This window comes from Pan troglodytes, chromosome 9, assembly GCF_028858775.2.
Source record: "Pan troglodytes isolate AG18354 chromosome 9, NHGRI_mPanTro3-v2.0_pri, whole genome shotgun sequence".
Taxonomy (NCBI): Eukaryota; Metazoa; Chordata; class Mammalia; order Primates; family Hominidae; genus Pan; species Pan troglodytes.
The window spans coordinates 90,584,027-90,597,213 of NC_072407.2; the positions used below are offsets into that span (position 1 = coordinate 90,584,027).

General features: G+C 38.1%; 1 protein-coding gene, 1 long non-coding RNA gene and 1 other non-coding gene across 11 annotated transcripts in view; 1 reads left to right on the top strand and 2 right to left on the bottom strand.

The window, feature by feature from the left end:
- GRM5 (glutamate metabotropic receptor 5) overlaps positions 1 to 13,187 on the bottom strand; it is an 810,828-nt gene that overhangs the window by 98,687 nt on the left and 698,954 nt on the right. For all 9 annotated transcript variants that reach the window (XM_054662592.2, XM_054662591.2, XM_063784377.1 and 6 more), the window contains one exon: positions 1,286 to 1,532. In XM_054662592.2, coding sequence (XP_054518567.1) covers positions 1,286 to 1,532 — 247 coding nt within the window. The remainder of the gene's footprint in view (positions 1 to 1,285; positions 1,533 to 13,187) is intronic.
- LOC134807367 (uncharacterized) overlaps positions 1 to 13,187 on the top strand; it is a 121,644-nt gene that overhangs the window by 91,688 nt on the left and 16,769 nt on the right. The window lies entirely within an intron of this gene.
- On the bottom strand, positions 9,398 to 9,504 carry LOC112204964 (U6 spliceosomal RNA). Its single transcript, XR_002938692.1, has one exon. It is a non-coding gene; the product is annotated as a U6 spliceosomal RNA (small nuclear RNA).

Genomic DNA, 13,187 nt, shown 5'->3' on the forward strand with positions numbered 1-13,187 from the left:
CTGAGCCTAAAGACTGAGCTCATTGGTCAGCCTGCCCTTAAAAGATTTGCAACTGTGAAGTTTTGTTTGGCCCTGAGAAAATGCTTGTATTTTTTTCCTTCATGGATATACGGAAGAGCCAAAAAGTAGAAAACAACATGTGAAAATTCAGCTTATTTTGGCAAACAGCCTAGTTATAGCAATATTCTTCAAGTCTCTGGAATAGAAAAAAAAAACCCTGGGTTTTCACTTGGCTGTATGACCTGAAACTAGCTATCACTTATAAGTCTGGCATGTGAAATAGTAACAGCTGCATTTGGGATAAGCTCCAGCTCATCTTAGAATGTAGAAGTGTGATAAACCAAGGTTGCTGACAGAATGTGTGGGCACGTGTGGTGTGAATTGTTGAGGATTCATGAAATCTTTTGGCAGGGTCACCTACAAACAGAGTGTATAGACAGTTTTCCAAGCACAGTTGTTAAGTATGAGCTATTGCTAGAAGGGCACTGAGAGACCAAAGGACCCTATTGTTTTGATACAAGGCTGAGTGAAGACTCAGCCCTGCTACAACTCAAAATATCATTTCAATGGCATTATTCCTTATAGATTAAAAGTGTCTATAAGTCTTAAATGACTATGTAGAGTCATTTAAGAATTTGGAGTAGAAGATAAATGTGAATTATGGCAAGTTCTGGGTACTTAGTGATTTCTCTGGGGACTGACCTATACTTATGAGTTTATGTTCCTCAAGTTCCTCTACAAATAATAAAAGGTAAAATTTCAGAGAAAAAAAACAATTTAGTCCTTAACAAGGAAGAAAGTGATCCAGCTGGAGAATAATAAAATAAAATATGACTTATAATTCACTTGCTGTAGGTACAGCAAACAACAGAACAGAACCTCAGCCCTATTTCTGGATTACCAGAAATCAAATTGTTCCTATTTCAGAATAGTTCTATTACACAAGAAAATATCTGAATACAGGGAATAACATGACAAGCATGTACAGAGAAACCACAGAGATGGTTTTTATTTATCTGTGATCATGTGAGTTTCCTGCCTCTTAGTTTAGGTCTCTGAAATGTGATGATTCGCAAAGCACATTTTGGACATCAGCACAAATGCTTTTTTCCTGGCCACAGGAAATGGGGCTTCTTCTCTCTATCTTTGCTCATTTGGGATGTCAGGGAAGGGGAAACATTACCAGGAAACCTAGATTAACCACAAAGGAGAGAAAGAGACATTTCAGGATCAAGAGTTGGCTGTTATTCAGTCTCTACTGTCCAGAGGAGAATTGTAACAATACCTTCCTGGAGAGTCTCCATTCTCATCGAATAGGATCGTATCTCCAGAAACCCCAGTAAAATTGGTTTTCATCAGGGACTCCAAAAGTTTCCGTCCATCAATTGGCTTCATGGCATCACAGAGTCCTGCATAGCCTGGGCAGAGGGACATCTGCATGTTGTGGAGCCCATAGGCCATCGAATAGATGGCATTGATCACAAATCCCATTTTGGAATCCTGAACATGATGTGTTTTCAGAGTCAGAGAACCTGTTGGGAAACAAATTAAGCATAGCTTTGAGATACAAATCTACTCTCGCGACATTCCTGGGTACTGAATAATGGGTTACCTGTAATTAGAGAATGTACTGGAGCAATTTTATCAGAGTTAGAACCATGGGTAACACTGAGAAACAGTACCAACATAATGGGCCTGATAGTTATCTTCTGTATTCAGGTTTTTCTTCCAAAACTCTGAAAAAAGTTCTGAATCACCAACAGTAGCAAGATCCACTTTCTTCCAAAACCAAACTCTAAGTATGAATGCAGGATAGAACTGTATTTCTGTACCATAAAATGTATCTTAAGGACAGATTCATTTCATTAGTATGCGCTGTGATAATATACCTTTTTGGTTCAGAAATCCTCAACAAACCTCCAGTTTCTAAACTACTATGTTCTCTTACCTGGCGATACTAGATATTCCACCATCTGATATAAATTTACCTATTTAGATTTATCACCCAGTACTTCTAATCTCAAAGCATATGCTCTCTGTAAACTGGTCTATTTGAAAGTTATAAAATGTAACATTTAAACTCCTTTAATTCATTAATTAATTCAGTAAACATTTATTAGAGTCAGAATATACACAAAGCTGTGTAATTTATCACCTAGAGAAAAAAGAGATGATTTGAACATGGAGTTTGTACATAAGAAACTTGTCCAATAACAGAGATAAATTATGTAAATACAGTGAAAGGTAGAATATAATAAATCTGTAAAACATGTGGAGGTAAAATCTATAGAGGCCCAAAGGAGTGAGAAATATTCCTTCCAATAAAAGGTTCTTGGGAACTAAGGAACTAAAGGAACTAAAATTTGTTATTGATGATTGATTTGACAAATATGGACTTAGTGCCTGTTATTTCTAACTGCTCAGAACTTGCTCCGAGTGAGGGACATCATGCTGAACAAGATAGAAGTGATTCTTGCTCTCATTTACTTAGAGTCTAAGGGCAGATGAGCATCTATCTAAGCAGGCAATTATAATGTGTTTTGATAAGTGCTGAGACAGGACTGAATAGTGAATCAGAACCGGAAGCTCTCTGAAGCTGAGCATTAAGCTAAGTATCAATCGGATGAAGGGGGAGAAAGAGTGGTCCAAGCATTTCTGAAGAATAACAGATAAGATAGAGCATGCTATGTTTGGGAGACTTTAAGGAAATCAATGACCAGCACAGAGAGTAGGAGGTAGGAGAAAAGAGAGAGCTGAAATGGTAGAGGAAGGCAGAGATGCTTAAGCCATGTTAAGATTGCTGCCTTTTGGCTAGGCGCGGCGGCTCACGCCTGTAATCCCAACACTTTAGGAGGCTGAGGCGAGTGGATCACCTGAGGTCAAGAGTTCAAGAACAGCCTGGCCAACAAGGTGAAACCCTGTCTCTACTAAAAACACAAAATTAGCTGGGTGTGGTGGCAGGTGCCTCTAATCCCAGCTACTCAGGAGGCTGAGGCAGGAGAATCCCTTTAACCTGGGAGGTTGCAGTGAGCCAAGATGGCGCCATTGCACTCCAGCCTGGGCAACAAGAGGGAAAGTCAGTCAGCCTCAAAACAAACAAAACAAACAACCAAAAAAGATTACTGCATTTTATGATAAGAGCTTTGGGATCCATTGAAGTGTTGAGGCTAGGGAGGGACATGATCAGATTTCTGTTTTAGAAGGACCAATCTGGCTACATTGTGGAGAAAGGTTTAAAGGGCTGTAGGAGTAGGACTGTCAGGGAAACTCATTAAGAGGGAATGCAGTGATCCCCATGACAGAAGAAAATGTTCCTGCCTGTGGTAGAGGCCATGATTATGGCAAAGGTGTCTAGGAAGTGAAATCTATTTCCAGGCCTGGTGATTGTAGAATGAATAGGGTTAAGACATATAGGAAGAGTGTGGTTAAAAAAAAAATAGGTGAAAGAAAGAGCTGAGGTAAAGCCAGAGCTTATCATTTTGGAAGAAATGTTTTCTTTAAGAAAGGTGTTTTTTTTTTTTTTTTTTTTCAACAGCAACAAACAACAACAACTCTCCAAAGATAGTATGTTGCTTTATGGCTTCCCAAATTGTAGAGGCTTATCATCTCCATCTTGATTGCTGGCCCAAATACTGACACCTTAAATTTCCCCAGTAGAGAGTCTCCCTAGAGAAACTGGCATAGTGCATTCTGACATAATATAAGATGGGAAATCCTGCTTCCATCTCAGGACTAGACAATGGTCCCAGGCTACACTCTAGGCAAATCTTACAATTTCCTTCCCCACACAGACTGGATTCATATTTCCACATTTTACCTCACACTGCTGGAAATTCCATTATTCTAGTTGCCAAGTCAAACACTTTTGAATCACTTTTGACTCCTCTTTTTCCTTCATACCTTCACAACTCTTATTTGATTTATCTTCAAAATTTATCTGGAATTAGACTACTTAGCACTAATCTACTTCTACCAGACTCAGTATATATCCTCTCCTGTCTAGATTACAGCAATAGTCTTCTAACTGGTTTCCTGCTTTCTCCTTTTGCCCGTCTTCCCTGCACTCCAGCCTGTTTTTAGCACAATAGCCTTAACTAGAAGTCAGATCATGACAATCCTCTGATCAAACTTCCCAGTGACTTTTTTCTCATTACTAAAAGTAAAAGCCAAAGTCCTTGCAATGGCCTTCAAAGATATACAGGAGCGTGCCTCATGGTATTTCACCCCTTATTCCTTTGACTCAATCTCTTAATACTCTTTTCGTAAATTATTCCGCCCTAGACACACTGACCTTCTCCCACATCTTCAAACATGCTAGGCATGCCCCTGCCTCTGAGCCCTTGTAATTGCTGTGTCTTCTGCCTAGAATGCTCTGCCCACAAGATTTGTGCAGGACAATTCTCCAGATGGCCTTGGACTGACCAGGTTTTTCTCCCTTTCTTGCTTGTAGTTCTCAACAGTAACTGTATGATGGTCTGATAATGTAACTTACTGAGATAGAGAGAGACTGGCTAGAAGAGCCTAGGCTCTGTTTCAGTCTCACCAGAACAGCATGTCCTTCAATGATTTAGCACAGTAAGTCATGTGACCCCAGGATATAACACCCAGGGCAGGCTGCTTTCCAGGGTCCCTTATCTGCTATGCAAGTGGGTTACATGCAATTGAGACTCCATCCACCCTAGGCAGATTTCTGAGCCTTGGGGGAGCAGCTCACAATGAGTCCTAGGCTTCTGATGTTTTTTGCTGCCTATCTGTAAGTAATAAACCCATTTCCCATAACTTGCGTATGAGTATGTTCTGTCACACAAGTTGGTAACCAGTGCATGGTGAGCTTGCTTCACAAGTTGCAGGGCATGTTTCCTTCCCAATTTATGACTTTACTCAGGCATAATCCTCTCTGTGAGACCTTCTCTGGATATCCTGTCTAAATTGCATCTCTACCTCCCCCCACCAACACTCCCTATCTTCTTTTGTGACATTATTTTCACTTTACCAACACCTAACATATTTTATAAATTTACCTTATTATCTTGCTTATTGGCTGTCTCAAACACCACTCACTAAAATATAAGCTCTATGAAAACAGGGATTTTTTTTTTTTTTTTTTTTTTTTTTTTTTTTTTTTTTTTTTGAGACAGAGCCTCACTCTGTGGTCCAGGCTGGAGTGCAGTGGCGTGATCTTGGCTCACTGCAAGCTCCACCTCCTGGGTTCACACTGTTCTCCTGTCTCAGCCTCCCGAGTAGCTGGGACTACAGGAAACTGCCACCATGCCCGGGTAAATTTTTTTGTATTTTTAGTAGAGATGGGGTTTCACCGTGTTAGCCAGGATGGTCTCGATCTCCTGACCTCGTGATTGGCCCCCCTTGGCCTCCCAAAGTGCTGGGATTACAGGCGTGAGCCACCGCACCCAGCCCGGATATTTTCTTTTTTGTTTTCTACTCAGTGCCTAGAACAATTTCTGGCACACAGTTGGCCACCAATAAATATTTGGTGAATGAATTAAATTAACAAACTGTCTTCTCTAGACTACCCTTCTATTTTACTTTTTCTCCCTAATCCTACACTAATGCTAGTCCTAACCATTTTCTTCCTCTTACTTTTATTTAGGTTCAGGGGTATATGTGCAGGTTTGTTACATGGGTAAATTGTGTTGCTGAGGATTGGTGTATAAATGATCCTGTCACCAAGATAGTGACCATAGTTCCTGATAGGTAGCCTTCCAAACCATAGCTCCCTACCACCCTTCCTCTTCAAGCAATCTCCAGTGTCTGTTATTTCCATATTTATGTCCATGTGTATTCAATGTTTAGCGCCCACTTATAAATGAGAACATGTAGTTTTTGGTTTTCTATTCCTGCATTAGTTCACTCAGGATAATGGTTTTGGGCTTGATCTATGTTGCAGCAAAGGACATGATTTTATTTGGCTGTGTAGTATTTCATGGTGTATATGTACCATGGTGCATGGTACCATGCATGCATATGTACCATGTCTTTAACCAGTCCACCACTGATGGGCATCTTGGTTGATTACATGTATTTGCTATTGTGAACAGCACTGTGATGAACATATAAGGGGATGTGTCTTTTTCGTAGAATGAGTGCTTTTCTCTTGGGTATACACTCAGTAGTGGGATTCATGTCTGTTCATATTATTTGCCCATTTTAAATGGGTTGTTTTTTGCCTGCTGATTTGGTTAAGTTCTTTACACATTCTGGATATTAGACATTTGTTGGATACATAGTTTACAAATATTTTCCCCAATTCTGTAGGTTGTCTGTTTACTCTGCTGATAGTTTCCCTTGCTGTGCAGAAGCCCTTTGCTTAATTAGGTTCTATGCGTCAATTTTTGTTTTTGTTGCAATTGCTTTGGGGAATTTAGTCATAAATTCTTTGCTAAGGCTAATGTTCAGAATGGTATTTCTTAGGATTTCTTCTAGGGTTTTTATAGTTTTAGCTCTTACATTTAAGTCTTTAATCCATCTTGAGTTAATTTTTGCATATAGTGAATGGTAGGAGTCCAATTTCAATCTTCTGCATACAGCTAGCCAGTGATCCCAGCACCATTTATTGGATAGGAAGTCCTTTCCCCACTGTTTGTTATTACTGACTTTGTTGAAGATCAGTTGAGTGTAAATGTGTGGCTTTGTTTCTGGGTTCTATATTCTGTTTCACTGGCCTATGTGTTTGTTTTTCTACCAGTACCATGCTGTTTGGGTTGCTGTAGCCTGGTAGTATACTTTGAAGTTGGGTAGTGTGATGCCTCTGGCTTTGTTCTTTTTGCTTGATTTGAGATCTTTTTGATTCTGTATAAATTTTAGGATGCACATTTCTAATTCTGTGAAAAATGAAATTGGTAGTTTGGTAGAAATAGCAGTGTATCTGTAAATTACTTTGAGTGATATGGCCATTTTAACAATATTGATTCTTCCTGACCATGGGCATAGAATGTTTTTCCATTTGTTTGTGTCATCTCTGATTTCTTTCAGCAGTGTTCTGTAATTCTTACAGAGATTTTTCACTTCCTTGGTAAACCGTATTCCTAGTTATTCCTTATTATTATTTTTGGCTATTGTAAATGAGATTGTGTTCTTGATTTTGCTCTGAGCTTGGACATTATTGGTTTATAAAAATGCTACTGATATTTGTACATTGATTTTGTATCCTGAAACTTTACCGAAGTTGTTTATCAGTTCTAGAAGCCTTCTGGTGCAATCTATGGGGTTTTCTTGGTATAGATTCATATCGTCTGCAAAAAGAAGTAGCTTGACTTCCTCTCTTCCTATTTGGATGCCCTTTATTTCTGTCTCTTGCCTGATTGCTCTGGCTAGGACTTCCAGTACTACATTGAATACAAATGAAGAGAGTGGATATTCTTGTCTTGTTCCAGTTCTCAGAAGGAATGCTTCCAGCTTTTGCCTGTTCAGTATGATGTTGGCTGTGGATTTGTCATAGATGGCTCTTATTATTTTGATGTATGTTCCTTTGTTGCCTAACTTGTTCAGAGTTTTTAACATGAAGGGATATTGAATTTTATGGAAGGCTTTTTCTGCATCTATTGAGATGATCACTTGGTTTTTGTTACTTCTGTTGATGTGGTAAATCACATTTATTGATTTGCATATGTTAAACCAACCATGAATCCCAGGAATAAGGCCTACTTGATGGTGGTTAATTAACATTTTCATGTGCTTCTGAATTCTGTTTGCTAGTATTTTTTGAGGATTTTTGCATCTATGTTCATCAGGGATATGAGCCTGTTGTTTTCTTTTATTGTTGTGTCTCTGCCAGGCTTTGATATCAGGATGATGCTGGCTTTGTAGAATGAGTTAGGGAGGAGTACCTTCTTCTTGTATTTTTGGAATAATTTTAATAGGACGGATACTAGCTCTTCTTTGAACATCTGGTAGAATTTGGCTTTGATTCTACTGGGCCCAGGACATTTTTTGGCTGGTAGGCTTTTTATTTCTGATTCAATTTCACAATTTGTTATTTATCTGTTCAGAATTTTTATTTCTTCCTGGTTCAATTTTGAGAGGCTGGGTGTTTTCAGAAATTTACCTATTTCTCCTAGGTTTTCTTGTTTGTGTGCACAGTGATGCCGACAATAGTCTCTGAGGATATTTTGTATGTCCGTGGGGTCAGTTGTAATGTCCCTTTGTCATTTCTAATTGTGTTTATTTGGATCTTCTCTTTCTTTCTTTATTAACCTAGCTAGCAGCCTATCAATATTGTTTAATCTTTCAAAAAACCAACTTTTGTTTTCATTGACGTTTTGTATGGATTTTCACATCTCAATTTCAATCATTTCAGTTCTGATTTTGATTATTTCTTATCTTCTGCTAGCTTTGATGTTGTTTGGCTTTTGTTTTTCTAGTTCTTCTTCCTTTCCTGGGTGTGACGTTAGGTTGTTAATTTGAGATGATTCCAACTTTTTGATGTAGGCATTTAGTGCTATAAACTTTCCTCCTAACACTGCTTTAGCTATGTCCCACAGATTTTGGTATGTTATGCCTTTGTTTTCATTAGTTTCAAAGAATTTATTTATTTATTTATTTATTATTATTTTTTTATTATACTTTAAGTTTTAGGGTACATGTGCACATTGTGCAGGTTAGTTACATATGTATACATGTGCCATGCTGGTGCGCTACACCCACTAACTCGTCATCTAGCATTAGGTATATCTCCCAATGCTATCCCTCCCCCCTCCCCCCATCACACAACAGTCCCCAGAGTGTGATATTCCCCTTCCTGTGTCCGTGTGATCTCTTTGTTCAATTCCCACCTATGAGTGAGAATATGCAGTGTTTGGTTTTTTGTTCTTGCTATAGTTTACTGAGAATGATGATTTCCAATTTCATCCATGTCCCTACAAAGGACATGAACTCATCATTTTTTATGGCTGCATAGTATTCCATGGTGTATATGTGCCACATTTTCTTAATCCAGTCTATCATTGTTGGACATTTGGGTTGGTTCCAAGTCTTTGCTATTGTGAATAGTGCTGCAATAAACATACGTGTGCATGTGTCTTTATAGCAGCATGATTTATAGTCCTTTGGGTATATACCCAGTAATGGGATGGCTGGGTCAAATGGTATTTCTAGTTCCAGATCCCTGAGGAATGGCCACACTGACTTCCACAATGGTTGAACTAGTTTACAGTCCCACCAACAGTGTAAAAGTGTTCCTATTTCTCCACATCCTCTCCAGCACCTGTTGTTTCCTGACTTTTTAATGATCGCATTCTAACTGGTGTGAGATGGTATCTCATTGTGGTTTTGATTTGCATTTCTCTGATGGCCAGTGATGATGAGCATTTTTTCATGTGTTTTTTGGCTGCATAAATGTCTTCTTTTGAGAAGTGTCTGTTCATGTCCTTTGCCCACTTTTAAAAATATGGAACGCTTCACAAATTTGCGTGTCATCCTTGCACAGGGGCCATGCTAATCTTCTCTGTATCATTCCAATTTTAGTATATGTGCTGCCAAAGCGAGCACTCAAAGAATTTTTTGATTTCTGCTTTAATTTCATTTTTTTATCCCAAAAGCATTCAGGAGCACATTGTTTAATTTCCATGTAACTGTACGGTTTTGATAGATTTTCTTAGTAATGATTTTTAATTTTTATTGTGCTGTGGTCTGAGGGTGTGTTGGGTATGATGTCAATTTCTTTGAATTTGCTTGGACTTGCTTTATTCCTGAGCACGTGCTCATCTTAGAATTATGTGCCATGTGCAGACGAGAAGAATGTATATTCTGTTGTTTTTGGATGGATTGTTCTGTAGATGTGTAATTAGCTCCACTTGGTCAAGTCTTGAGTTTAAGTCCAGAATATCTTCATTAGTTTTATGCCCTGATGATACGTCTGACATTGTCAGTCAGGTGTTGAAGTTCCCCAGGATTATTGTGTAGCTTCCTAAGTCTCTTCATAGATCTCTAAAAACCTGTTTTATGAATCTGGGTGCTCCAATGTTGGATACATATACATTTAGGATAGTTGAGTCTTCTTGTTTGTATTGTAACTTTTACCATTATACAATGCTTTTCTTTGTCTTTTAAAAAATTATCGTTGGTTTATAAGAAAAGCTACCCCTGCAGTTTTTTGTTTCCCATTTGCCTGATAGATCTTTCTCCATGTCTTTAGTTTTAGACTGTGGGTGCTGTTACTTGTGAGATAGGTCTCCTGAAGTTAGCAGACAGTTGGGTCTTGCTTCTTTATCCAACTTGCCATTTTATGCCTTTTAAGTGGGGACATTAGCCCATTTACACTCAGGATATAAATTGATATGTGAGAATTTGATCCTGTTATTGTGCAATTAGCTGCTAACCATTTTTAAAGGATCCAAGAACACTTCCTTCATGAAGACCACCATGATTGCAGATATTAAAATTAAGTTGCACTTTGAACTCTGGATCATTTTCTCTAGACCTCTCTCTGACACTCTATATACCTTATTATAGAATTGTGGGAATACTTCAGGGGAGCAGAGTTTGAAACATCCATTTCCCAGGTCAGTCTTATAACCTACCTTTCCCTATTTAACATGCTAAGTAAAGAAGAGGTTACTCACACGATCCAGAAGATTGGGTATTCAGTGACAATCTCTGAGGCCACACTTAAGTGCTTTACCTTGACCCTAAGCCATGTTCTGCAACTCTGCGTCCCAACCACTATCAGAGTTCAGCAGTACATGTTTTTCTGGCTGTTATAAAAGGTGGGTTTGAGTCTCATTCTTTTATTTTTCTCTCTTTTGAACAGGGTATGGAGATCTATGTTTGAATCCTGTTATGTGTCTTCCTGGCTCTGTGGCTTGGACAGGTTACTTCAATTACTTAACATTCAGTTTAATCATCTGCTAAATGATGACCCTTCTTTTACAAGGATAATATGAGAATTAAATGTTATAGAAAAGTCATAGGTACCTCACACAGAGCCTGGCACAAGATGCTTCCTAAGTAGTAACTGTGTCAAAATGTAAATCATAATAACCTTTAGTCACTATATATTTCTGGTCAAGACTTTAGAGTATAGAAGTAAGTGAAAGGTCTCACCTGATGGGATGCCCATTAGACTCTCAGGCAGTCACTATTTAGCTTTTTTTTCTGATTTTGATTTATGCCTGGTCCACAATAGACAGCAACTGGTGCAAAGGCAATTTTGAGCCTTTTTAATTTGTAAATTAAATCACAGTGTGTAGGGCATGCTTACAACACTGTTTATTGCATTGAATGGGGACAATATTGACAATTTGCATTTGCTTGGCACTTTTCAACATAATTTTGCATGTATCTGATATGTGCCTAAACACTACAAGATAGACATGCACAGCAGAAACTATCCACACTGTATATATAAAGAAACTAAGCTATAGACAAGTGAAGTCGATTTTCCGTGGTCACTCAGGTGGTAAAAATCAAAAGTAGACAGAAACTTGTAATGTCATGACTAGTTTTCTTGTTACACTATATTGTTATTCATTGGAAAGAAGAAATCCCTGTATCACCTTTTTAAAAATTATTCTAAATAAGAGATAAACTTAGGGAAAACAAATGGCAACGATATTGAATTTTTCCTACACAGTTCCATGTGTCTGTTCTCTCAGATAATGCCTGCTAGCACTGCCCAAGACCTGGGCCCAGGTATGTACAGAAGGGGCCGATCAAAAACAAGAGCTTAAAAGCTGACGGATGTACATGTTTGTTCACAGTTCATTAAATCATTTGTTATTATTGAGCATCTGGGAACAACTGGCCTATTTGAGCAGCATTAGGATCTTGTAGAAGTGCCTGGTGACTATTTTTCCTAATCACCCAAAGACCCAAGTGATTGCAAACTCCTCCCCCTCAAAATGATAATAATAAAAATAATAATAATTGGAAAACCAACAAAATACCAGAAGAGAACAAATAGAAGTTTAACTTTTGTAATTTCTTATTAAGTCATTTTGATGCTTATGTATTTTACAGAAAGTCATCATGATTTGTTTCAGCATTCATGAGGCATCAGGACTTCAAGTCATAGAAATCCAAGTTTAAATTCTGCCTGTGCCATTTCACCTACTTTCCAGCCTTCTTCCTTCACCAGAGAAGGAAGCACATAGCTGACCTTTCACCTTCTTCAGGTAGCTGAGACAGCTCCATTGAAATGTGTGCTAACAAAATCAGGACTTTACAAAATGCTTTAATCTCATAAAACCCAATCAGCTAGGGGCTATTTCCACTATAGATTAAGAAACAAAAAAAAAAAAAAAAAAAATCAAAGTTACTGTGAATAGCTGGCAAGCTTAGCTTTTTTTTAAAATTGGGGCCAGATGTGGTTGGTATCCACATTTATAAGAGACATTTGTTAATACGTTAGTCTCAATATTATAGATGTGGTGAATATATTGGTAAATTGGGGAATTTTCTTGCCTCTTATCTCTCCAGGTTTAGGTCCCCATCTATCTTCACTCCCTCCATAATTCCACACATGGCTGAAGGGGGTGAATATGCAAGATGACATCGCACTTTGTGTAGAGAATGCCTCTCAACTATTAAGAGCAGCAGAGCATAGCATATAAGAGCACAGATTCTGGAAGTAGACAGAAGGTTATAATCACAGTTCTGCCATTTTCTTGCTGTTCATTGTTACTAACAAGTTAGTTAACCTTTCTGTGCCTGAAAAAAATGGTTTTAAAAATAGTATCTAGCAGACTGAGATGATACTTAAACAAGTTTATACTAACAAAGCATTTGATAAAATAAATTGATTTATGTTACCTGGTCCCTGACCCAAGTTTTGTTAATAATAATATGATTTCTTCACATTCAAAATATAAAGATCTGGGAGAAGTTTGTTGCCAGAGGCATTAGCAAGTGCAAATATGCCTAATATGTTCTTTGAGGAATAAAAGAAATGCTGAAACATAACAAGGGGAAGAGAAATAGGATATGAGGCAAGAGAGATGGGGGTTGGATAAGATAGGGCTTTGGAGTGGTTTTTTTTTTTTTTTTTTTTTTTTTTTTTACCAGAGAAACATTACAATCTGATTTTCATTAAAAATTTTTTACTTTGCTGCATGGAAAATAGAACAACAGTGGGAAAAGGGGGAAACACAGGAAATACTGTGACAGAATGCTGAGAGATTATGGTAGCTTAGTCCGGGGTAGGATTCTGAATATATTTTGAAAGCATAGAGGAT